We start from the raw sequence: 25,151 nt of genomic DNA on the forward strand, positions 1-25,151 counted from the left end.
TGACTGATTAAAGAAATTAGTGATCTTCGTCTGCGGGCAATCTCTACCATTACAAATGCTTAACATACGTGTCCAATAAGATGTGTTTTAGGACAGAGTACAGGGGAGAGCAGCTGTATCTAACAAGGAGCACTTAGCAGAAGGCTTGATAAAACTGCGTAAAGAGGAACCTGAAAATATTTGCTCTTCTATATATACGTATTATACTAGGGTGACCAAACAATGTAAGATGAAATCAGCTGGACATACAAATCATGTATTGTGGAGATGCAAAATGAATATAGAATTTTAGATTAGCGACAACTTGGAATACGTAGCCATACATTGGTGGATAATAATAAAATTGATCTTAAATAAGCAGGCTGTATGGGGTGTAGTATATAGGGTTCACTGTCAGTTTCTCATGGACATGAACCTCTCGGGTTCCATGAAATGAGGGGAACTTCTTGACAATTTTAATGACCATCAGCTTCTCAAGGCCACTGATCAATTAAGTTAGCCATAACTTTCTAATAACTAATATGTGTGAGGCAGAATCTGAAATGACTGAACCGTTGTCATCTATGAATTTTAAAAACACACAAAAACAATGTGAAATGCAAAATTTACAGACATCTTAACAATCCATCGCTACATCATATCTCAGATATGTACGTAACTACTGTGATCTAACAGCTAACCCTTTATAGTTCAGTGGTTACTGTATGTAGCTCCGGCCTGCTTTAACATTAAAGCGACTCGGTAATTTGACCACACTGTGCATGTACTGTACGTGTTTCGTATGATTCTTGCACTAAACAGCGATTATTTCCCTAAAGGACATTACCTAACAGGTCTTTCTATATTTCAGCATCCTGTTGCAAATCTTTAATCAAATGTCTATGTATTCAGTCCGTCTACAATGCAAAAATTATTTTATTCACCATTTAACACCCAACACAACATGTTTCGGCCACAGATGGCCATCTTCAGGTGTTGTAATGAAGGCTGGGTGTGTTTTGTGTGAGACGAGAGCTGAAATTTTAAATGAAACTTACCTGAATATTGTGCTTCAAACTCGATAAAGTTGTCCCTGTGCTTAACTGATAAGCACTACGCCATGAAGACGTGTGGGGGAATGGATGTATAGATCCATGTTTTCTTGACCTCGGCAGTAGTTGGAGGTGAGAGGTCAGCTTTACACCCGTGGAAAAGAGCCCTCGGTATCCACTGGAAAGGAGGCTGGGTGGGTCCCAGAGCCGGTTTCGACGACGTGGAGAAAATTCTTTGCCCTACAAAGACTCGAAATCCGATCCCTCGGAAATCCAGCCCGTAGCCAGTCGTTACCGAATCCTGCCAAAAAGTTTAAATTACAATTAGTGTGGCTGCTCTGTTGCTTTACATTCTACATTAAAATTACTTCTCATCAAGTCCTTTTTAATATATACCTCTTTACTGAGTGACGCTAATGTTGTTGTTGTTGTTGTTGTTAATGGAGAGGGTGGGTTTCCCCATGCACTTAGACAAGATATTGGTCCATTGTGCGTCCCCCTATGATATTCTACCAGTCTCTATACCCTACCGGTACTGATGCGTGCCATCAGTCCCGACTTAGCCAGAGAGTTCGGCCTCTACTGGCTCAGCGGTATCTCGATGCTTCCCCCATCTACCAGAAGCGTTAGAGGCTACTGTTGGGCGGGAAATGTCCTGAATTTGGCTCAGAGGTCCCCTTGAGACATGAGGTTCTTTTATGTACCGTAAAGCCCTTAAAAATTCCACGACCTCCGCCGGGTTTGAACCCGCGTACCTTGAGTCACAAGGTGGGAGCGTTATCCCTAGACTACGGAGGCCGCTGACGCTAATGTTTGTTCTAGTCCCAGAAGACTTCGCAGTTTCAAAGGGTTCCCTGATACCGGGGAATTTCCTTCATATTCTCCACCGTCTTCAGCAGACTGATGTCGGTCCAAGTTTCACAAAGTCATTTGGTTTCAAAGTTATGACTAATGAATTAATTCCTAAACGAAACTTACTGAATTTACTTCATTCTACGAAAACTTGATTATATATTTTTCTTGGCTTAGTCAATTAGAGAGATAGAATGGGATGGATTGGATTGATCTGGCTCAGAACAGGGACCAGTGGAGGGCTCTTGTGAGCATGGTAATGAACCTTCGGGTTCCATAAAATGCTAAGGAATTCTTGAGCAGCTGCAGAATTGGCGGCTCCTCCAGAAAGGCTCAGCTCCATGAGTAAGTAAGTAAGTCAATTCATTCGCGAATGGGTCGCGTTAGGCCCCTCGCCCATAGTTTGCGAACCACTGGCCTTAGGTATTCATAATTTCGGTAGTTAACTTCAGCTGAATTAACAAAAAGTGTAATTACAAGGGACGGCCTTTGGCAGCAAAAAGCTGCTTTCATCTGTACTACTGTCCTATCCACTTCGCGCTCTTTTTAAAAGACCCGTGCTTTAAAGCTGTAATTTATCTAATGGAGCGCACTGTGCACTGTGGTTTTAGTACTTTCTAGGAAAGTATCGTGCTGAATTTTCTGTAAGGCTTCTTGTTAACAGGATAAGAAGTAATGTGAAACGATGAATGAAACTTAATAATATAAAAGAACTCAACAAAAACGTTAAGAATTTCATCCTCGAAAAAGCAAATTAAATTTTGTGTTTCATTTTTATTCGCACAGTCCAGTACCTCCGCCATGGATTGGACGAGCGGGAATTCGTTGCTCGATTCTAGGAAGGGGCAGATGTCTGTCTACTTTCCATACCATTCGAGATGCATCTTAGTTCCGTCAAGTTTTCTCTTCAATAGGCACCAGGGGACTGGTTCCCCGGGGGTAAAGCAGCGGAAGTGTGGAGTTTACCACTCACTTTCATGTAGTAACGAGGTTAAGAATACGCGGAGCTTTATCTCCATTCACACAAACGTCACATAGCGTGGTGCTTCATTAAGCAAAAGATCAAACTTACTTTAACTTTTGAGTTTCGTGTTTCAGTTTCAAATTTCGGGAAATCTGGATACAGAATAAGCCAACTGGAAGACAGGCAGAAATAATACTTCGGATCCATACAGAACTCTTTCAAACGGCGAAGAAAGTGCCTAACTATCTCTCTCTCTCTGGCTCTACAGCCCTTTGAATCTTGGCCGCGTTTTCTGTTTCTTAATCTTATGAATATTCGACTCCTTAGACGGGGGATCAGCCCGTCGCAAGGCCGCTATAGAACAACAAAAACACAGAATAAACGCACACAGCCATCCATGTCTCGAGTGGTATTCGAACCCACAATCCCAGTGTTCGAGCGGGCAAGGACGGTTCATACCTTAGACCGAGCGGCCACTGTGATCTGCTAAGCGCCTAACGCTCTCTGTCAAAAAATTATCTTGGTGATTAGAAGAGTCTGTAATTAACTCTCTGAAGCATGGCATTCATTTAACTAATATTTTAAAATTAATTTCCAACTCTACAGAAAACACATTGCACCTCTAGTACAAAAACTCTTACATTAATACATTTTAGGGAAATAATCTGTTTATTCTGAAATTCATACGAAACATATAAATACACTCTGTCGGAGGAAAAATAATTTTCTTTAATCTCAAAGCATGTGGTACATAGAGCGACCACGTGTACTGAATGACTAGCTAAAAGAGGGTTATGCAAAGTAGGATGATAGAGGGACGGATGGATTGACAGATGGTTTTTAATGGAAAATTTAAAAGCTGTGGGCCATTTAACACATTGCACTGACATTCTTCCAGAGAGACAATGAATAACTATGCAAACTCTCGGTCCAAAGAGTTGAGAGCAGAACTGGATCCGACCAGTAATACGCGACGTCACCGATGTTATCATTCTTGACGAAACGACTGCAAATGAAATATTCATAAAGTATATTTTAAGTTGATTTTCGGGATGAATGTTAGCTCTGAACTGGAAATCAACAAAATAAATAAAGGTTCTGCCAAATAAAAATCAAATAACGGCAAATTATAATACAAATATGACAACCTCTGATAGGATTTGCCGTACGGGGTCAATGACACATGAAAATACGTATTTTGTAACAACACTCCATTATGTAGGTACACTTCAATGTTGCAGGTCTTTATTACAATGAAAATGGCGCTATAACTCTTCTGTAATGATCTGTGAAATAATAAAATTTCATCAAAACACGTCCAGCGGTTATCGAGATTAAATATGTGGAGGGAGAAATAGACATTATGTTCCTTGTATTCGTTTAGCTGGGGCACGCAGCACAAAGAACGCATAACATTCTCTTTAATTGAGTCATATAAATGTAGCTTCAAGCGTGCTTTTAAATAATCTAAGTGTTCCACATGAAAGACTGTTCGTTTTAATCTGAATACTCTGATGCTTTGTGGGATGCGGACGCACATGGTTTAGTATGTAATTATTAAATTTCGTCCTATTTCGTCTCGTCCCTCAACAGTTCCAGTATAAGCTCACGCTATAAGACAATATAACGCTTCGGAGGTTCGGCTTTGTAGGAAAATCAATGGGAATCTTTTAACAGATTAGAGGAAACCGTACCTCTTTTAGTTAGACCTACCAATCACAGTCTGTGGACCTATACATCCACTCCCCCATACGCCTTCATGGCGTAGTGCTTAATTAGTTAAGCACAGGTACAAATTTACCAATCACAGTCATGATAACAGACGATGTCTGAACGCTTTAGACCTATTAGGCTGGTACAGAGGTCACAGTTTAGGCATGTACTTGGGACGAACACCTTTCGAATCTTGGCAGAGTTAACGTTTATCCCGACACGGTTTTCCTCAACCTCTCTAAACTAATGCCAAGAAAGTTCCTTCAAATAGGTAATGACCGCCTCCTTCTAAATCCTTACCTGCCGACCAATTACGATCATATCATCTGACGCTATACAACTCCTGGAATTTGAACGGTGTTGCTAAATAAACTATGAACGCAACAAATAGTTGAACGCTTTGTTGAACCACAGAAGATTATTTGCATTGCAATTAGCAGGTATGGGTTCGAATCTCGGCCAGATGACTGGTAACCTAGCCTGATTTTTATGGTTCTCCAGTCTCTCGGGGCAAGCACGGAGATAGGACCTTATATCAGGCGACGATCGCCTTCGTCATAATCCTTCCTAATTCACCAAATCACTCAACAATCTTCCAATTCTAAGCCAGCAAATACACATACTTGTAAACGTTCTGGTCTCTTCGGTCACCGCTGCCACTCACTTAGTTGTGAAAGTGACTGGTAACAGACCAGACCATTGAGTAAGATCTACAAGTTTGTGATAACGCTATATTACTGCGATTGGCTTCTTGAACATTAACCATGTCCTGATATTTTTCTATTTAAAAACAACAGTTCGGAGACTGGACTCCGTCCTCAGGTAAAAAGCCAGTTCAGTTAGGCCCAGTCGATAGAGCTAGTCCCTATCTCCGGGCCCAACTTAGTAGGCTTTATACCCGAGAACGGAGTCCTAGTCTCCGAATCGTTGTTTTTAAATAAAACCAGGATGGTCAATTTCCAAAAAGTGAATAACTGTATTACACTACAAAATTATTATAACTTCAAAATTGATAAAGTAGACGCTACACAATCATATAAACAACAAATTCAGCACTACCTCAAGTTCAATAAGTCGTTACATCATCTATGTGCTTTAAAAAAGGCCACTTCAGAGACCCAGACATATATGGTAGGATAACATTAACATTTTTCTTAAGGGAGGCAGGATCTGAGGCTGTGGGCTGCAAGCAATGTAATAAAATTTACCTCCAAAAATGTCTTAATTTTTAACCTATAAGCATAAGTGTAACACAGTGTAATAGTATGTGGTGAACATAAAGGTAAAGTCATATTTATGCCTAAGCATTATACTACGAACACGTGTATGAGGTGCTGAGGTGGAGCTCGGCACCATAAGTAGGCGAATCAGCTTCATTTATCTAGAAGTATAGACTTAATATTCCATTGAATAAAAGGAGGCTGGGTGAAACCTTGAGCTGGTCTGAACTTGGAGGCACAGGAAAAAATCCTTGCGCCCTCTGGGGCCCAAAGCCTGGTCACCAAGCAAATTCCCTGAAGCGGTACCACTTGATTTCTATTCGAAGGGTGCTGGGTTCGAATCTCGGCCAGGGCACAGACTGTCCTGACAGGGTTTTGTTGGTTCTCCTCACTCTACCTAGACGTAGGTATGTTGAGCTAGTACCTCAATTATGAAATAACAGCTTCCTTCTATATCCTTTCCAATTCATTGTTTACCAGTTGTCCTACCATTCCATGCTATGTACTCCGATATATTGAGTGTTAAGGACTCACATATAAAAGTCGGTCTTCCAGCAGGATGACTGTAACATTACTGACTGAGCTACCCCAACTCATGATGCTGTATGAAAGTAAAAGCATGCAAGAATTCATTTACTAATCAAGTTGAATTCTGCGTGGGTTCCACTTCCCTTCTCACTAGTGTAGCTGAGGTAATCAGAGTAAATGACGACTTCCGATGGTTCTCATTGCCCACTTGAGACTGGCTCATAGCATGAACAGGCAAATGATAGTGTATTCATTCAATTAAGGGAAGAAATCATGTTTAATGTCTCCGCACAATTACAGAAGCAGGAATAATGCCTGGGGACGAACCTGGCTGTTCAAGACAATTTCTGATTCTCATTAATCACACCACAGAGAGTAAACAATGAAAATGAGTCGGGCACCTCTGACAGTAACTCACCATAAACTAATTATCACACAGGGAATATTTGACATGTGATGCAAACAATAAAAAGAAAAAGAAACTTTCATCCTATTTCAATGTCCAAGATATTCCCTTTGTAGTTTAGAACTAATCAGTCCCTCAATAAATTCTGTCAACACAAAAACCATACATTTGACATTACCCCGAAGCTACATCAAATCTTCACTAACCTATTTCACTGAAATGCGTTCTGACATCATTCAATCTGCAACTGGTCTTTTCTATAGGCATTCCTGTCAACATTACTCCAACCACTCCTTTGTGTACCATCCACTGACTTTCTTGCTTTCAACATCATATACTAGATGAAAACTTAACTAAGAAGTTCCTTGTTGTGTAGTTTCTTCCATTACCCCATTACATCATCTTTCATAAGTCCACAACAAACCACAGTCCTGCCTAGTAACCAGAAGTTCTTGGTTCGAATCTCAACCCAGATACCAACAATCCTGACTACGCAGGACTCCATAATCTACTGTGAATGCCATTTTGTAGTTATCCTCTGTTCTTTCAAACAAATGTCAGGATGTCATAAACAGGCAATGATAATGTCCTTTCCAACTCATAACTCCACACTCATCCTGCCATTTAATATTATAACATGGTCACCTGAAAAGCATCATTAAATAGTTGAAGAATCAGTATTCTAAATCAAAATATTCACCTCAACATGATCTAACACATCCTCAGTCTCTGCTCTAAGATGCTCAAATTCTACACTCTCATAAAGCATGAGTTAAACTTGCAACTTTATAAATACATTTTAACCCATTTTTGCCCACAATATTTCTTTTGAGTAATGTCATGAAATATGATGTGTATCACCACAGGACTGCCCATTGATATGCCTTTAGATCTATGTGGTAACCAGGCATAACCACAGCTGTATCAAATGTCCAGAATAGAATTGAAATGCACTACTTTTTCCCTCTTCTTACAGTTATGTGCTTGGGTCAGGGACTTTAATACCCAGGTACAGACTCACTTCACCCGGCTCAGTATCTGGTCAAGTGGTGGGCTTATATACATTCAGTGTGGAATCCCGGGTTCCGTAAAGGACAGATAATTTCTTGACCAGCTGAGTGAGGATTACCTTCTCATTGAATCCAGTCCATGAAATTTCTTCAAATATCCATCTTCTTTCTCTCTTCAAATTAAAGTACCCTAATCATGAAAGTATTTTGAAGCTCTGTTACATACATCCACTAGATTTCATTATAACAAATACATTTCTTATGTACATTGCTGTTTGTCTTAATAAGATTTTCCTTCACACAGAATTTTCTCCCATCTGTTTCTATCAATCCCTTTTATTATAAATGGTACTCCTGTGAATTACTTTCTTCAAGAGTAACAAGAAAAAGGAGATATGGAGGCTTTGAAACTCACCTTCCCAATGTGAAAGGAAAGGATTCCATGTTGTTCTTCCATTTATGGGATTTTGAAGTGGTATTTAGCATATTATTCAAGACCTCCTCATTTTACCCATTTACAAGTACAGTACTTTAGTTTTTATTGTGACATTTTGTACAAGATCCTTTACTTTATGTAACTGATACAACATAATAAGAAATGCACAGTTACATAAAATTACAAAACATATGACTAGAATGTTACATTACTGTCCTGTTACTTCAAGATGGCTGTTCAGTTTCAGCTGTGCTGAAAACTTGTCCACTCTCACAAACTCATCTCTCACGCAGTGTGTGTGGGTCAGTCAGAGAGCATAGCAGGGAGCAGTGTGCACAAAGAAAACTGGTTCTTACATGCCACCAATTTTGAGCAAAAGATAACATTTTTAAAAAGCTAAACAAGCAAAGTAATGGCCATACATAAAACTACCTGTGCAACAGTAGAAATCCTATACAATAATACACCGATAAATCTGATGGTATAATCATTAACATTTCTGAGCATATATATAGCCATGTTATCAGTATTGCTTCCACTACTGACACTGAACTTATATGTGCTACTTCTTTCCCCCCTTATAGTGCTTTTTAAATTGGTTATTTAACAATAAAAGCTATCCCTGTAACAGGCCATGGAGGCCCATAGGGTTGTGGGATGTTGAGGGTCCCACATTATCTAGACAATCAGCTCACAGAAGGCAGTAAGGTTGTCAGCCTTACACGTCGGTCGCCCTTTACCCCCCAGGAAGATTCCTGCTACTCATTTCTGTTAGAGGCTGAGTCAACCACAGGGCCATAGCGTGGCTGGAAGGATTAGGTCAATTAAAAAATCCACCTCATTGGGACTCAAACCCACAACCTTCCAGCTTCTAGCATAGTGCCTCAACCAACTATGCTACCGTGTGCCCCCTGGTTATTTAAGAATGTTGTCAGTATTCACACTATATAATGTCACATGACAGGATGATTTTGAACGCTGCATTGAAAAGGATTTAGAAGGGAGTGACCACAGCTCAATCATGGCACTAGCCTGGAGTGACTGAGGGAAACCACAAGAAACCTCTATCTGAGCAGTTGGTGTCCCAACTAAGATTCAAGTTGAGCACCTCCCAAATATAAGGCCAAGTGATACCACTAGGTCAGCCTAGGTGCAGATTTATTTTGTGACTTTTTCATTCTTGTAAAAAGCTCAGCATAAAGCATCGAACACGCTAAAAAATATTCAACACTAAACAGGTTGAATTAGAAACTCCTTCCAATAACTGATTATACTGATACTTGAGTGTAAGGCATAATGGTCTTGCAGAAGCATCATAACAAGGACATACTTAACAGGAGGTATGGTACAGATGTAACATATGCGATTATGAGAAAACTGTATTCTTTCTGAACAAATTTATTTATGGCAAGATGAAAATACCAAAAATTCATTAAGATTACTGTCTTCCAGGATGCAATGCAATGTATTATGGTAACTACTTACCAGGCTACATGGTGTCACAATCCAGAAGACAGTGATCTTCATAGTCACTATTATGAGAACCTCAAATCTAACACCAAAATTCATATCAGTATAATTAGGCATCACACAATCAAATGCTTTAAGATCTCAATCTAGAACTCATTTTCAAACTGTGAAGTCTATCAAACCCTTCATATATTACTGCTTATGCTGATGCATAAATGTAAGTGGAGATGCTGGGAAAATACCAGAAGGATGCATTTAAAGTAGAAGGGATTTATGGTTCTAATTTGTATTGTTATACAAAACAAGGTGTTCTGTAAAAAAGTAATTATCTACTTTCTCTTGATGACATGAACTGCATAGAAAACAATGTGTCCAACTGCTGGAGGTGGTGTTTTCCTTGCAGTCTGCCCCAGAGGAGTTTTTTTCAGACTAAGCTTGGTTAATAATAGGGCATCCTGAAGATTAAAATAGTAAAATTAATATCATCTAATGAAGCAATGTGAAACACGTGCTCTAAGTCCTGAAACCGAAAATTGTTTATAAACTGAAAACTCTAGCAGACACTTCATATGGGAATCACAGCACTTCTATTAAATTGCATTCATAATGGTTTTATCATATGTAACAGAATGCCAGTGTTAAACAGCTGCTTTTGATTTATTTTGCAAACACTGGCAGTATCTCCAGCTACACAACACTGAATGGTAGGACGAGTAATGAACAATGAATTGGAAGGGATGTAGGCGGAAGTAATGAAGCCTATTTCAAGGCACAATTCTGGCATTCACTTGGTCAGAATTAGTAAAGCACAAAACTTTCAGTCAGGATAGTCGGTGTGCCAGCCAAGACTCTAACCAGACACCTCCCAAAAACATGTAAGAAGTGTTACTGCTGTGTGAATTTGCTCAGTGTAGTCTACTTAAGCTAATACTCTCTATAAGCAACTAAATAACAGTGCACTTGTGTATGTTGTAAATACTTACAAATACTGATATGACAAAAATCTCCTAAAACGTTCAGGAGCTAAAGGAGCGTTCTCAAAGACATGTACGGACAGATAATTCCAGTAACCATATCTTTGGACGTCATGTGAGGAGCAGGAACTTATTCCAACCACGTAAAACCTTTTCCAAGAACATGGTATTTTCTTTACACTATGTGAATATGGAATGGAGAAGATCAGTTGGACCGATTATGTGAGAAATGAAGAAGTGTTAGTTAGAGTCAGTGAGCAGAGGAATATCCTACATGAAATAAGAAAACGGAAGGCTAATGGGATTGGTCATGTTTTACGCAGAAACTGCCTTCTAAAGGAAGCTATCGAAGGAAAGATAGATGGGCGGATAGAAGTGACAAGAAGACGAGGAAGAAGACGTAAGAAGATGCTGGATGACCTTGGGGACAGAAGAGGATACTGTCATTTGAAGGAGAAAGCTCTAGATCGCATTAAGTGGAGGAATTGTTTTGAAAGAGACTGTGGACCTGTCGTCTTGACAGATTACTGATGATGATGATGATGTGAATATGCAAAATTAATGATAAATGTTATTATTAAAGAATTTCTAATCAAGATCTCAGAGATGTTAATTAGAGGCCTCCAAAGCTTACCAAATTAAACCAGTGCTCAATGGGCACCTACATTAAATGGTCTGATAGTATCAGAATACAAGAAATTAAAACAGCATTAAAAATGTACTCTATTAATGAAAAGAGGATCTGGCTATCAACAATCTTCTTGACAATGTTGATGGATAGCATTAACATTCATTATATTCCCTCCCATGAACTACTATGTATATTAACATGGTGGGGAGCTTTTTGTGACCTCATCACCTGGACAGCTATACTAGCAGAAGAAGATAGTTCCTGGTACAGTTACAGGTCAAAAGGTAGAGACCAGAAAAAAATGCAGACCCTAGTCCTCCAGGCTAGGAGGCTGGATATAAGGCTTAACAGCCTCACCTCAAAGAACAGTTACAATGAGAAACAGATGATGGATGCCAGATGACGGAAGATTGGGCACCTCCTGTAAAGGAGGCCAAGATTCTTATAAGAACATATTGCCCAAGAGTAAGTAGGTGAAGTACTGTGTAGAATTGTATTGTATTGTATTTTATTCATATTAACCTTCAGACTTCATCAGGATCCATCTCTGATGTGACCACTTGATCGGCATTCCTCGACTTATCAGCATCATCTGTCATGTCCTTCTTGCTCCTTTCATCAGCATTCACATCCAAGTCAGCTTTGTTCACCCTTGTCAAACTGAAGCTCAGGGTTTGTGCTGTCTCTAATAACTGAACATATAGTACAACAAAACCAAATGATAAGAATTCAAACTTTCACAGCAAATTAATAGAAATAAAGTCTTCTCTGGCAATCAGCCATGTCAAAATGACTTTCATATCCAAAGTTTCGGAGACAGAAACAGTCTCCAAAATACTGAATCCTAACTGATTGCCCCATGAACTCATTTCAAATTAAAGAATTTTAACATACTGAGTGCCAGATATATTATCCAAGAAAAGTACCAGAATTTTGGTAATGTACTCTATCATATATTTTAAAAAATGTGTATTTATTTCCAAATGAGCATGAAGATTAGAAGTTTATCAATAGATGAAGTGAACATTCTAAAACAATGATTGTTTACACACAAGTTCCATATCTGGAATTAACTCATTTGAATCCAAGACTGAGCTCTGCATGGCAGTGACTATGAAGATTAGTGCCTTCTGGAATGTGAGACCATGTAGTCTGGCAGATTTTTACTGACATTTCAAATCAGCTTGATGCCTCCATCTTCAAGTTAGAAGAGTGATGAAGGAGACAGCATATTCCTATAAATGTCAGTAACAATCTAGCAGCCAATCATCATTCTATGAAAATTTCCTATCCATCTGTCATGATCTCTGAGGTGTACAACAGGCCTCACCAGACAACACAATATTACAACCTTATTTTTCATATAAATCTTTAACTCTGAACTGGAGCTTTGCTAACCTCAGTATAGATAAGTGAACCTCAAACCATCCTTTTCATAAGTATGTTTTTAAACATGAATGGTCACTATGTGACCATATCCTGTACCTCTTGATCAAGTCCTGAACCTCCTTCTGCAAGCTCCTGGAACCTCCTCAACTGAATTGACGCCTTCTCTCTTTCTCCAACCGAACTCAAGAGTACTCCATAATTCAATGCCACAGCTGCATCAACTGGATCAAGTTTTGATGCCTGTTCAAATGCATGACGAGCATTATCAGGATCTCCAAGGTTCTTTAATGCCACTGGTAAAAAGAAACACTTGTTAGGATAAGACACCAAGACATTACATCTGCAGCACTTACAAAAATATAGTGTTCTATAATGATTTCACATGGATAATTTCAGGGAATATCTGGATTAGATGAACTTACTACGCCTGTAAATGTACAAAGAACACAAATCCAGCAGTTATGCATAAAATTAAACTCTACTGATAAAACTTTCAGTAAAGAGGAAATTTCAATCAGATTTATTACTGTTTCAATAATCAATACTTGCATAAGGACTATTTGGAAAGTAATCTCCAATGTGCTGTTAACAAAATAACCAATGAGGAAAAAAAAGTATTATGTATAAAAAATATATACATACTTAAGCTACTTATCAATGTAGTCACTCCTGAAATTGAAGGCAATTCTCATATCGGGCAATAGGTTTTTGTATGCCTGTGCCAAAGATATCTGCCACTTGTGTCACCCACATTTAGACACCTTCCACCAGCTCCTCATTATTGTTGAAGTGTGATCCCAATTAGCTCTTCAGGTTGGTAAACAGGTGGTAGTCGCTCGCAGCGAGATTAGTGCTATAAGGAGGGTGGTCAAACAACTCCCAGCTGAAATGCCCCAGAAGTGCTCATGTGCGAACAGCTGTATGCGAGCGCACATAGTCATGAAGGAGCACTACACTGGATGACAGCATTCCACACCTTTTGTTCTGAATGGCCATACTCAGTATTTTTAGTGTTTTGCATTAGACTTCTGGCATTACTGTGGTCCCTTGCTGCCTGAATTCCACCATTAACACACTTTTCCTGTTCCAGAAAACAGCTGCCATCAGCTTTCTGGCAAACGGTGTTTATTTCAACTTCTTTGGCTTGTTTGGTGAATGTGTGTACATCCACTGCTTTGATTGCTCTATGGTTTCAACATTCAGAAAAGGTTCCATCAACTGTTACCCATATGGGATTGAAAAATTCATCACCATCTGTGTGGTATCACTGTAAAAAAGCCAAAGTCACTCTTTGCATTTTGTGTGCACCTGTGAGCATTTTTGGAACTCATCTGTATAAAACTTCTGACAGACTAGCCTAACTGTGATAATCTCATAGAGAACAGTATGTGAAATTTGTGGAAATTCATACAAAAGTTCTAAAATTGTAAAGCGCTGTCTTCCACAGATTTTTTTTATCAGCACTTTCAACAAGATCATCACTATTACAGATGGCCGACCATTTCACACTTTATCACCTGCCCATCTTTGACATAATATTTTTGGCTGTAAATTGCACATAATTAATGACGCATTTATGTAGCACTCATTTTTAGCATGAAGAAAGTAGATAACAGCATGAATTTCACAGCTGGCAGGATTATCAATCACAGGAGACTTCATAACTCACTCTACAGAGACAAGAATGATACTAGGTGGCCAGTTATGGGATGGTTTACAAAGCAATGAGTCACATGACACTATCTCACATGTGTGAGCTTCCCCCTTCTACATTAGTAGCCCAAAATGAACTGAGGTTACTCACCAAATAGCCCTTGTACATGTAGGATTTGAGGTTCTCACAGCCATGGTTATGAAGAGTTCTATCTTCTGGGATATAATGCCGTGTAGTCTGTTAGAAGTCAACTGGCATTCTGGAGGAACATGTTGACCCTGAAGACGGAGGTTTCAAGTTCCACCAGAATGTCAGTTGACTTTCAATGGAATACATGACGTTACATCCCAGAAGAAAGAACTCTTCTTAATAATTGCACAGATTGTAGTCTTCTGGGATGTGATGCTGTGTAGCCTGCAAATGGATGCCAATGTTCTGGAGGAACATGGTGCATCCACCTTCACTTTGATTGTGAACATGGAGCCAATACTTTCCTCTGAAATGTTGGTACCCACTGATGTATCCATTACACAGTGTCACAACCCACAATATTACAATCTGAACACTCACCACCATAAAACATGAAGAAATTAAAAATCCACGTATTGCAATAATGATGAAGAGATAATGATTTGAAACTTTTAAATACATATATTACTTTTTTTTTTATTTTTATTTTATTTGAGAAAGATAAGTTTAGCATGTCTTAATTGACTTTTATATTATATTCATTCCTTATGTCTCTATTAAAATATGCTGAACTGAATAACACAAACTGTCACTCTGTGATGGCATAAATATACTTTAATACTAACAGATATCATTAATCAAAAAGCATCCCACATAAAAGTAAAATCATTCAATAGTAAAGTATTTTATATGCTGTAACATTCTTCAAAATTGTTATCAAATTGCATAGAAGTGCCCAGTTTTCCATTTTCTTAACATGTTTCCCTTCTTTAGAGATCCAATTTCACAATCTACCATCCCCAGAAAATCCTTCATTAAGAACAACCTCATATTGTAAGAGAGTCCTCTGTATTTGTGTATACAGTGTCATGGCAATCAAACTTCACTTTCTGAATAAAGACTCAAGACTTACAAGCCAGTAACATGAAGGTTTTTGCACATGTAGGATTCAAGTTGATTGCTGCTGAGAGGTAATGAAAAGCAGATGCATACTGTTTTGTTGTGAGGTGAACCAGCCCCAAGTTGTACAAAGTCTTCCAGTCAAACGGAGATAAATAGTTCGCTCTTTTAAGGCAACTGATGGCCTGTGAATACAACATATATTACAACATTACAAACAGTTAGAAACATGAAAAATGAAACTAAGTGTAGCAGCTCTAGTAAACTAACAGCTTCTACAGCAATTGTGACAGACCTCAGAGAGAGGGATGACATTAACAAATAAAGAGATTTCAGCAAACAAGAACAAAGATCTACCCTGGATATGATATATATCAATGGCCTAAGTGTTCATAACTAAACACACAGCAATTTCAACAGACAGTAAGCAGTAAACATCATTCTGGGGCCCAATGATAGGCATGAAATTAAGATTAAATTATCTTCTGCCAGTCTATGGAATATATTATATACATCAAATATTAAAAAAGGTCATCAACTACACTGAAACCTCCATTTACGGTTTCTTTGGGGAACAGTGGATTTGAAGATAGAAATGAAGAAAATCTTGAATGGGGGAAATTCAGCATTGAGATTACTGTTTTTGAATCACTAACCTGAATGTTAAATGAGACACAGCCTTAAATCAAGGAACAAATGGAAATTCCACTTTATTATAAAACTCATTAAACAACTGTTTTAATTATCATATGACAGAAATTGACCTTCAGTAATTATTTTTGTAATTTAAATGTAGTACTTTTACAAAAATATTACAAGTTTTAACACTGAGTTTCATTAAGTCATATATTATTAAATCCACAGATCCTGTTTCATACTTTCACACACATGATAAATGAATTGTCATAAATATCCAGCCAAAGCCTGAAATTCTGGAGAACAGCCATTCCTGAATTTGGGTTTTGACTGTGACAGAAACTTCTTTGAAAATGCATAATTTAAATTGCAACTGCTAATAAATTGCATACTGAATGAGAGGCATAAAACGGCCATGTCTTTAATTTGTGCAAACACTTAAATGCGAATATTATGTTACTATCATGCTGTCATTACGAAGAAGACTTACTGCCACATATTTCTTCTTTTCAAAGAAGCACATTCCAATATTATTCCAGAGGGGAATAGACTCAGGCAAAAACTGTGCAGCGATTTTATACTTGGAGAGAGCAACATCAAAATCCTTGTGATTCTGAAAGTACAAGGAAAATATAATCACACAGAACTAGATCTATGAGCAATAGTAAGCCCTGGTGATAAGCTTCTTGGTCAACACTTGTAAAATGCAGTTATCAGCTATTTATGGTGAAGTGACCAAATATTTTGAATTGCTGACAAATAATGCCCAAGCATATAAAAATTTCATAAGGAAGCCTCATAGAGAGAGCTCACTGAGATGTAATGGCACAGATGGCAGGATATTCTTTGCAACTGTTCTTATGCAGACAAGTTGCAATTATGTGAACTCTTTCAAGCTCATATACCAGATATTAATCAAAACAGTAACAAACCTTCAGTTTTTATAACATTAAATTATTTACTATCAAGAGCTAGAAGAATGAAAATTTAAGATATGTCTGTATCATTGTGTGGGTCCCATGAATTCCACTCTGAGAAACACCAAGCAAGTTTGCTCAAGCATTAACTCTGACATGCAATCAACAGATACCTGGACTGAATATCAGTCTGGGAACTGTCACAACTGAGAGGTTTCATGATTTTCTTTTCTTTCTCCAAATAAATTTAGGATTGTATCTTGAAATAAGCTGTAAAAGGTTCCTCCACAATGCCCCACAGTTCACACAGACAAATGTTTTCTCTGAAAGTAAATAATTCACATTTCATATAGGGCTACTAATAACCCACAGAACCACCTCATAGTTCTTGCATACCTGCATCATAGAACCAGCAGCCAATAAGGCCTTAGTACACATTGGGTCATGCGCGAGAGCAGAGCCCAGTTTCTCAAATGCACGTTGGTACTGTCCAGTCTTCATGTACACCAGTCCCAATGATGTTGCAAGCTCACAGCTGTCTGGATACCATCTGATAAACAAAGTTAAAGTCAGAGAGATTTCAAGTTCTAAGGGAGATGGCTATGAAGACCGCTTTCTTATGGGATGTTACACTCTACAGTCTGGAAGAAGTCTGTCAATGTTTTGGACAAACATATTGCCTCCACTTTCAGGATCAAAGAGCAGACCTACCAACATGCATAAATATTAGAGCATGATAAAACTTCAGTTCCCTATTAGACAGCACTAACTTCGTTGACAAGTGGCGATCGCTCGATCAGTATAGTTCACTAACAGATGATATCCACAAAGTTTTTTATTAGACATCTGCCTAATTATCCAGATGACAATGACTAGCAGAGTGAACTCCACTTGCTGCTTGCTACTTGTTTCTTACTCTTCAGTCCTGGAGATGGAGGAAGTACATTCCTTCAAAACATTAACAAACTTCTACCTGACGGCAAGGTATACCATCCCAAAAGAAAGTATTCTTCAAAATTAAAGTAACTCTTGTCTCAATTAACAACGTTTTCAAACATCAGAGAGCACAAACAGGATACTTAAAGTTAACAGAAATCATAAAATAGACTGCTAAAGTTACAATGGTCATTAAGTACAAAGTTAAAAGCAGTTGAATATTTACTGTAACATGTAGACAATTCGCCAAGTAACAGCTGCATAAACAAGTGACAGTACAAAATCCATTGCTAGGGAACAGCTCTGTGGACACATTTTCCCAGCAATGAGAGAATATGCAATAATGACAGAGATGTTTTCTATGCAGTTCATGCCACGGGCTATATAACTGGGACTAGTAGTTGAGTTATGGTAGTCAGTTGAGAGCTGCAGCTGTGAGAAGGGAGGAGCTGGTAGCTGAGGCCAGGGACAGTTCAGGAAACCAGAGAAAGAGGAACATCCACCATTGAAGCAACTACCAAGCAACAGCTAGTGAAGACTGAGAAGACTTTATGTTTGCTGTAGTTACAGTGACCTTTGGAGTGTGTAACTCAGTGAGATTTTCATAGTTATCTGTAGTGATGAGTTGTTTAAGAGTTCAATAAATGTGATTACCAATCCAAACCCCATCTATAGTCACTCAATCACATGCCATTATAGTCACTGAGAAGGTGCTGACTTCCATGCAAAAGGTACAGTTTGAGACAAAATTCAGATTTATCACCACTTTCCCCTTCCCTCACCTCTGTCAAAGCAAACGTTTGTGAATGTGAAAAGGAATAACAGGCTCAGACTACTTGGGACTATTGGGTGTCCATTATTCAGTCCATCACTGCATTGGGGTTGAGTGATTAGGGTTAGCATCTCCCACCCCCTCACCTGAAGACAGAAATAGATCCACTTTCTAAAACACTGTGTTCTTTGGCATTCTTTGGAATACTGGACAATGGATAGAGTCCAAAAAAACAGTAATTCTGAGTGTCACACACCACCATCATAACCCTTTAGAATCTAGTGGCTTTGATTAATTTGATGACTTGGTAACCTATGATTCCCATCATCTCCAACATCATCTTACTTTGGAGATAATGAAGTCTGTCTCATCTGAGCTCCCACCTCCTTCACCACTGCTCAGGAAGGCTGATAAGAGCATGACTATAGATAAAACCATGTAAGATTTCTTCCACATACATTTTTCCTCCTCACACTAGAGACATTACTCAGAAAAAAAGGAATTTCATTATTAAAACCCAGACATGCCCAACCCATTAAAAATTACATTTCACCATTAGGACTTACTCTAGAGCAGCATTAAAAATCCCAATGGCTCCTTGGATGTCATTTTCAAGAAGAAGAATCTTGGCCAACTCCACATATGAGCCCTCCTGATGACTCAGTTCAATGGCTGTCATTAAGTATGCTTTGGCTTTTGTATGCTCACCAACATGAAACAAGCATGTCCCTGCAAGCACAAGGTATTTCACATGACGTTTCCAAACTCCATTCAATATTACGACTACTGTTCTCGAAATGTGACAAGGTAATCATACAAACAGATTCACAAGAAGTTTCCAAACTCCATTCAATATTACGACTACTGTTCTCTGAACTGTGACACTGCATAATCCGGCAGATCATTACCAACATTCTGGAGGAACATGCTGTCCAATCTTCAGGGCAGACTACTCTGTGGATGGCAGCACCGCATCCTTCTGAAGCACTGGCAACAATCTGCCGGACCACATGGTGTCATTTCCCAGAAGACGGCAATCTTCATTGTCACCACTATCAAAACCTCAGTTTCTTACATGGTATTGTGCTGGAAAAAGTAATGAGGCTTGGCAGCTCAGTCATAAAATCAACTGGCTACAAGGTGAATATGTAAGGCAGAATTCCTGGAAGAGCAAGGGATTCTGCTAATTGTCACCATGTCCTGACAACCTCTGGGATCCACCAAACCTCCTATCCAATGGTTACCATGAACTCTGTTTCTCAGGGTGAACCACTCAAAGTGTCAAGCTGGTCAGTCACCTTCATCTAGTGCCAAGATTCAAGAATGTGAAACTTTACTCTCATGCTCTTATTGCATGGAGCTTAAAATTCAGTTTCTTTTTTACATTTACTACAAGTTACTTAGCGATTCACACAATACTCCTCATATTCTTAACATAGTTAAATCAAAGAATACATTATACTCTAAACATGTGGAACTCTGGAGAAATTTTAAACACATACAAAACTGGGATGAGGAACCTGTTAGAAAGTGGAAGAACAAAATATAACTGGATAGGCATCATTACCCAAGGGCTTTAAGTTATGGAAATTTACCACAGAAATCACACATTAGACATTTCTTGTGCATGTGGTAACAAACCTTTCAGTTTCAGCCTTGACTAGCTGAGTGACTATTAGCTTCCCAAGCAAGAGTCTCTGTGGAATTAGCTTCAGTTCAGACCTAACATCTTTTTATGCAGTGATCTCATACACTTTCATTAGTACACAGCAAAAATTAGGCAAAAGTATAAATCTGAACCATACCCAAGTTATGATAAATATCCCAGTCTGGTTTGCTAGATACAGTCTCTGCTTCCAGGTATGCTTCTATGGCCAATCTATGTCGTCCAAGGAGATAACTGGAAGATATACAACTGCATTAAAAATTCTGCCAGAAATAGGAGAGTAATGAAGCATGAAACAAATAAAGCCTTACAGCTCATTACGCCTTTCTTTTCGGTCTATCACTCAGTAATATATGCTCTTAAGTTAATGAAACTGATTGGTTGATCAAATGCATGTTATTTAACAATTTGTATACACCGCAAATTCATGTGTATGACAGTCGTTCTTATAAAGTTTACATGAATCGTTTTTGCATTATCCAAAAACATGAGTACATAAAGCCACATACATTAATTTGTCACGAGATCAAGATTACAGACAAGGTAACAAAAATGAACACTAAATGTTTGAAACTGGGTCTTACTGTGTCACCTTGGAATTACAATGAGAAATATAAAAAAATGAAACATATGCAAAGAAACTGTAAGGAAGAAATATTTAGCAGGTGCTAAGATACCAGCTAAGCTGCCATGACCACAACGTTACCATCCTCAGTGTAGCAATAGTACTCCAGATTAAATGACTTAAGGTGTCAGTGAGATACCCAAATATTTTATACTTACAGGGAACGGGCCACTTCTTTGATATTATTTACGTTTCTTGGATTGAGACTGTGACATGTCTGAAAATATTCAAGAGATTCCTGAATCTTCCCTTCATGTCGCAAAATGAGACCCTGCAAGATAAAATGAGGAAATGTATCTACAACTTAAGGTATAAGATTTTGGTCTTATACTTTCAGAAACAAAATAAAATATGGCTAAAATGAAACAGCCACCAGAAACACACACAAAAGAAAAAAATAAATTCAACTGCAAAAGCTGCAAGAGAAGGCAAATGACGCAAGTTTTGAAGGCTGACTACAGTGATTCATTTAACCCTTACCACATAATAATACTTCCTACCATGCAGCAAATAGCCTAACCAAGCATGCTGATTCATTCAGGAAAACTCAGTTTGAATCCCTGCCAGAACGCTAACTATAATGAATGAAATTTGTCATGGTTCTCTTCAATCCATCCAGGCAAATGCTGGGGCAATACCTCTAATTAAGCCATGACCACTTCCTTCCATACCTTGTCCAATTCACTAATTAATTTATCATCCTACCACACAATGGTCTATATTCTAAGATAATGATGGCATCATTAAATAAATCATAAATAAATAAATAACAAACGGCCACTTGTTCTGTCTGAGTCACAGACAATCTAGACTACTCAACCCCTGTAACAAATCACTGCAGTTGTTTTACTTTAGGTTATTATGCTAACCAAAAAGATGATTCCAATTTAACTAATGCAGGTGGTAACCATATTGTTAACAACTTGGCATATTACTTCTTTTTGAGACCCCCTCTGTGGCCTAGTGGTCAGAGTCCCTGGCTACAGATCCAGGGGCCTGGGTTCGATTTCCGGAGTTACCAGATTTTCTGAGAAGTAGTGGGTCTGGAATGAGGTCCACTCAACCTTGTGATGATAATTCAGGAGCTATTACAAGGAAATAGCGGCTCCAGTCTAGAAAATCAAAATTAATGACCATGGGGAATCGTTGTGCTGACCACGCAACACCCTCTATCCGCTTAAGCTAGCACTAACTTTGCCAACAAGCGGCAGTCGCTTGATTGGTATAGTTCGCTTGCGGACTAAAACCACGGAGTTTGTTATTTATTTATTTATTTACATTTATACATTCCGTTGATCCTTATGGTACAGCTGACCAGTGGATATGGATTTTGTCCCAAGCTAATAGATTAAAATACGCAAATACAGAAACTACATACATACTTTTGTCATTAAGACAGTTAAAAGATTTATATTAATGTACAATGTAAAAAATGATCAAAATTATAAAACAATAACATGTAACACAAAAGTGACTCAAATGGGATGTTGTTCTGCAGCCACCAAAACATGTGAACAGATTAAAATATAAAAATACAACACAGTAATATTTAATTCCTGACAAGACTTTGAAACCATAACTTCAGAATAAGATGAACTCAATGCAACTGACCTCTAACAGACCTCATTAACATTTAAACTTGAACGACAATATAACTTTTAGTTACTAACCTGGACATAATTTGCATATTCACACATCCCATTGCTCTTCTCCAATTCTTCCTGCAGCAGAATTTTACAAATACCAAATTCCTTCCTTGAATAATGAAGGTGAATTAGCCAATTTCGATTTTCCAGAACAGGTAACTCTGGAACTAAATTACAGGAAAATGAGTGGTTATGTGGCTGCATGGCAAATTTTGATTAAACTCTGTGTTATCAATTATACAGACACTAGCAAGTTCTATAAATTTCATTCACTTTCACTCATTTTAAGTCGCACATTACTTATGTGTCTAAGAGATTTTGGGGTTCATGTCACAATTCAACTGGGAGAAAAATTTCCTGAATGAAAGATATAAGCATCAATGAAATACATATCTCATGTCTTTGTATAGTATTTACATAAAATTTATTAAGTTTCAAGATATGACTAATATAATAACATTATCTATTAACCATTACTGGCCTTGGATGGAAGTTTTCTAATATTATTACTCAAGTTAAAATCCAGCTGCCAGCCATGTAATACTGAGGGATTTAAAATCCCTTGCTCCCAGATGACAGATAAGTGCGGACATCAAAAATATTGCCGTCTCTGCTGTTGCTCTCACCTGCCACTTAGCAGTTCTACTCAACTTACAATGTACTGCAAACAACTGAACAGTGTGCAGATATCATCTGCAAACTAAGCATACATCTTTAAAGGCGCCTACACAGTCGTATTTGACCACCCTGCTTCTTTACTCATTTAATATTATTTACTTCATATTTTTACTCTTAATTTAACGCTGTTAAGGTGAATAATCTCAATAGAAGAGACCAGTGGGGAGACATGATGAGAGAACCTACCACAAATCATCCAGTCGGTCCACTGGAAGAGACAGACACACTCCTCATATCAAGTTTCTCTACACATGATTAGACTCCCAGCATAATCCCATAAATCATCCATTCTCGTGCATCTCCATAATACGTTCACATTCATGCAGTGAAGTTCCTTCCTTACAACAGGGCAAACTTGAAACTTGATTCCTGTGCAAGAAGTCTAAAGCATTTTCAAAAAGGGAATGTTCAAGCCTAGCATTGATTTCATCCAATTTCTCTTCAGCGGGCAATGGCATTCCTATGAAGTTTCTTTTTGTTCAACAGTGAGCCTGTCTATCTAAAATTATTAACAATTGTATGAATGTTTGAAATTTACTTCTGTTTGGAATTGTAACATCCTAAATTTTATACCATAATTTTCACCTTAATTTTCAAATAGGAATAGCACTCATTTCATTGTGTAACCCTCACGTGCACTTTTGACTCAGGAATAGGATGAATGACTGAATGTTTAATAAATTAGCGGGGCCTTGGAATTAGAAAACAAGTGTGCAACGCATAAGGTAGCTTCATGGCAGCTGTTGAATGTTTTACAGAGGCAATACTGAAGAGAAATTTTAATGTGTAAAGGCTACTACCCTGTTGACTAAGCCAAGAGTATAAATGCGGAACTTGATACTACCAATGTGCTGCCCTACAGCCGGACCGGCCGAACGATATACACCAAGCCTTCAGGCAAACATCGTACAAAATGAACACAAGTACGAAAATTTGCTTGAAGTATATGCACTTAATACTACCCTGCGCGAGATTTTCTCAAGGTTTAAGTTTTTTTCTGGTATTATAACCCTAATGATAAGGTATATTTAAAACGTGTTAAAACACCTTTCTTCATTCGCGTCACTGTCCTGGATATGTGAGCTGACTGTGGAATACCGTTTGCCACAGACGCATGAACTTCTACCGCATTCATTTTGAAACACGTTCTTGAGAACACCCTCTTCTATTTGCACAATTCGCGGAATGAAGGTAGTAACGGGAACAATCGAATCATTGTCGAAGGGTTCGACTGTTGCAAACTATCCGCTTATTGGAAAACTAGAAAAAATTCCAGTGAACGTCACAGTAGAAAGTCGAATGATCCTATTTGGTGAGGGTATACTACGCCGTTTCTTGCTTTGCTTCCTCTTTGACCCTGAAAATGGATGCGATATGTTCCTCCGAAACATCGGGTTTTCTCCGAACTAGAAATGTGAATATCATACTCCAGCAGACTGAACTATTCATTATTGTCATTTTCCGCGATATGTTTGCCGTAACTCGAATACTATGACAGACCGAAAAATATCGAACGCATACCATATTATTCGATTGCGCTCAAACCTGAATGAACTTTATATGATGGAATGAACTACACCCAGAAGCGTGCCGAGATGTAACACCGCGTCGTCCGGCACAACGTGCTGTTTGTGCTGGTCTAGGAAATAACCCGTAGTTCGTAGGTTCTCACATCGGTTTCAATGAAGGGTATAATTAGACTGAACAAGTCAAGGAGAATGAGATTGGCAGGGAATGTAGCATGAATGGGGGAGGCGAGGAATGTATATGGAGTATTTGTGGGAAAGCCAGAAAGAAAGAGACCACTGGTAAGACCAAGGCATAGATGGACTGATCTGGCTCGGGATAGGGACTAGTGGAGGGCTCTTGTGAACACGGCAATGAGCCTTCAGGTTCCATAAAACGCTG

The 25,151-nt window shown here is 38.4% G+C and overlaps 1 protein-coding gene across 4 annotated transcripts; it reads right to left on the reverse strand.

The window, feature by feature from the left end:
* Positions 1 to 1,234: 1,234 nt before the first annotated feature.
* Positions 1,235 to 24,741, reverse strand: LOC111875682 (Bardet-Biedl syndrome 4 protein). 4 transcript variants are annotated; one of them, XM_023872105.2, is made up of 11 exons: positions 24,291 to 24,741; positions 22,590 to 22,732; positions 21,078 to 21,190; positions 20,434 to 20,528; positions 19,195 to 19,357; positions 17,317 to 17,470; positions 16,494 to 16,616; positions 15,381 to 15,552; positions 12,721 to 12,917; positions 11,758 to 11,927; positions 1,235 to 1,332 (listed from the first exon to the last, which is right to left on the reverse strand). In XM_023872105.2, exons 1-10 carry the CDS (start codon positions 24,376 to 24,378, stop codon positions 11,760 to 11,762), a joined length of 1,416 nt encoding a protein of 471 aa, XP_023727873.1. In that variant the 5' UTR covers positions 24,379 to 24,741; the 3' UTR covers positions 1,235 to 1,332; positions 11,758 to 11,759. The 4 variants fall into 4 exon arrangements, with proteins under 4 accessions (XP_023727873.1, XP_023727875.1, XP_023727872.1 ...); XM_023872107.2 differs by lacking the exon at positions 1,235 to 1,332 and adding an exon at positions 3,765 to 3,853; XM_023872104.2 differs by lacking the exon at positions 1,235 to 1,332 and adding an exon at positions 8,998 to 10,085.
* Between the last annotated feature and the right edge of the window lie 410 nt (positions 24,742 to 25,151).

Source organism: Cryptotermes secundus, unplaced genomic scaffold (assembly GCF_002891405.2).
Source record: "Cryptotermes secundus unplaced genomic scaffold, Csec_1.0 scaffold342, whole genome shotgun sequence".
In the NCBI taxonomy this organism is placed as follows: domain Eukaryota; kingdom Metazoa; phylum Arthropoda; class Insecta; order Blattodea; family Kalotermitidae; genus Cryptotermes; species Cryptotermes secundus.

Excerpts from the sequence above, each read along its gene's own strand:
- LOC111875682 (XM_023872105.2), bottom strand. The coding sequence starts at position 24,378 with ATGAATGCGGTAGAAGTTCATGCGTCTGTGGCAAACGGTATTCCACAG. Across the intron at positions 21,191-22,589 it reads AATATGCAAATTATGTCCAG|GGTCTCATTTTGCGACATGA; the intron begins GTTAGTAACTAA and ends TTTATCTTGCAG. Across the intron at positions 19,358-20,433 it reads GGATATTTATCATAACTTGG|GGACATGCTTGTTTCATGTT; the intron begins GTATGGTTCAGA and ends TTGTGCTTGCAG.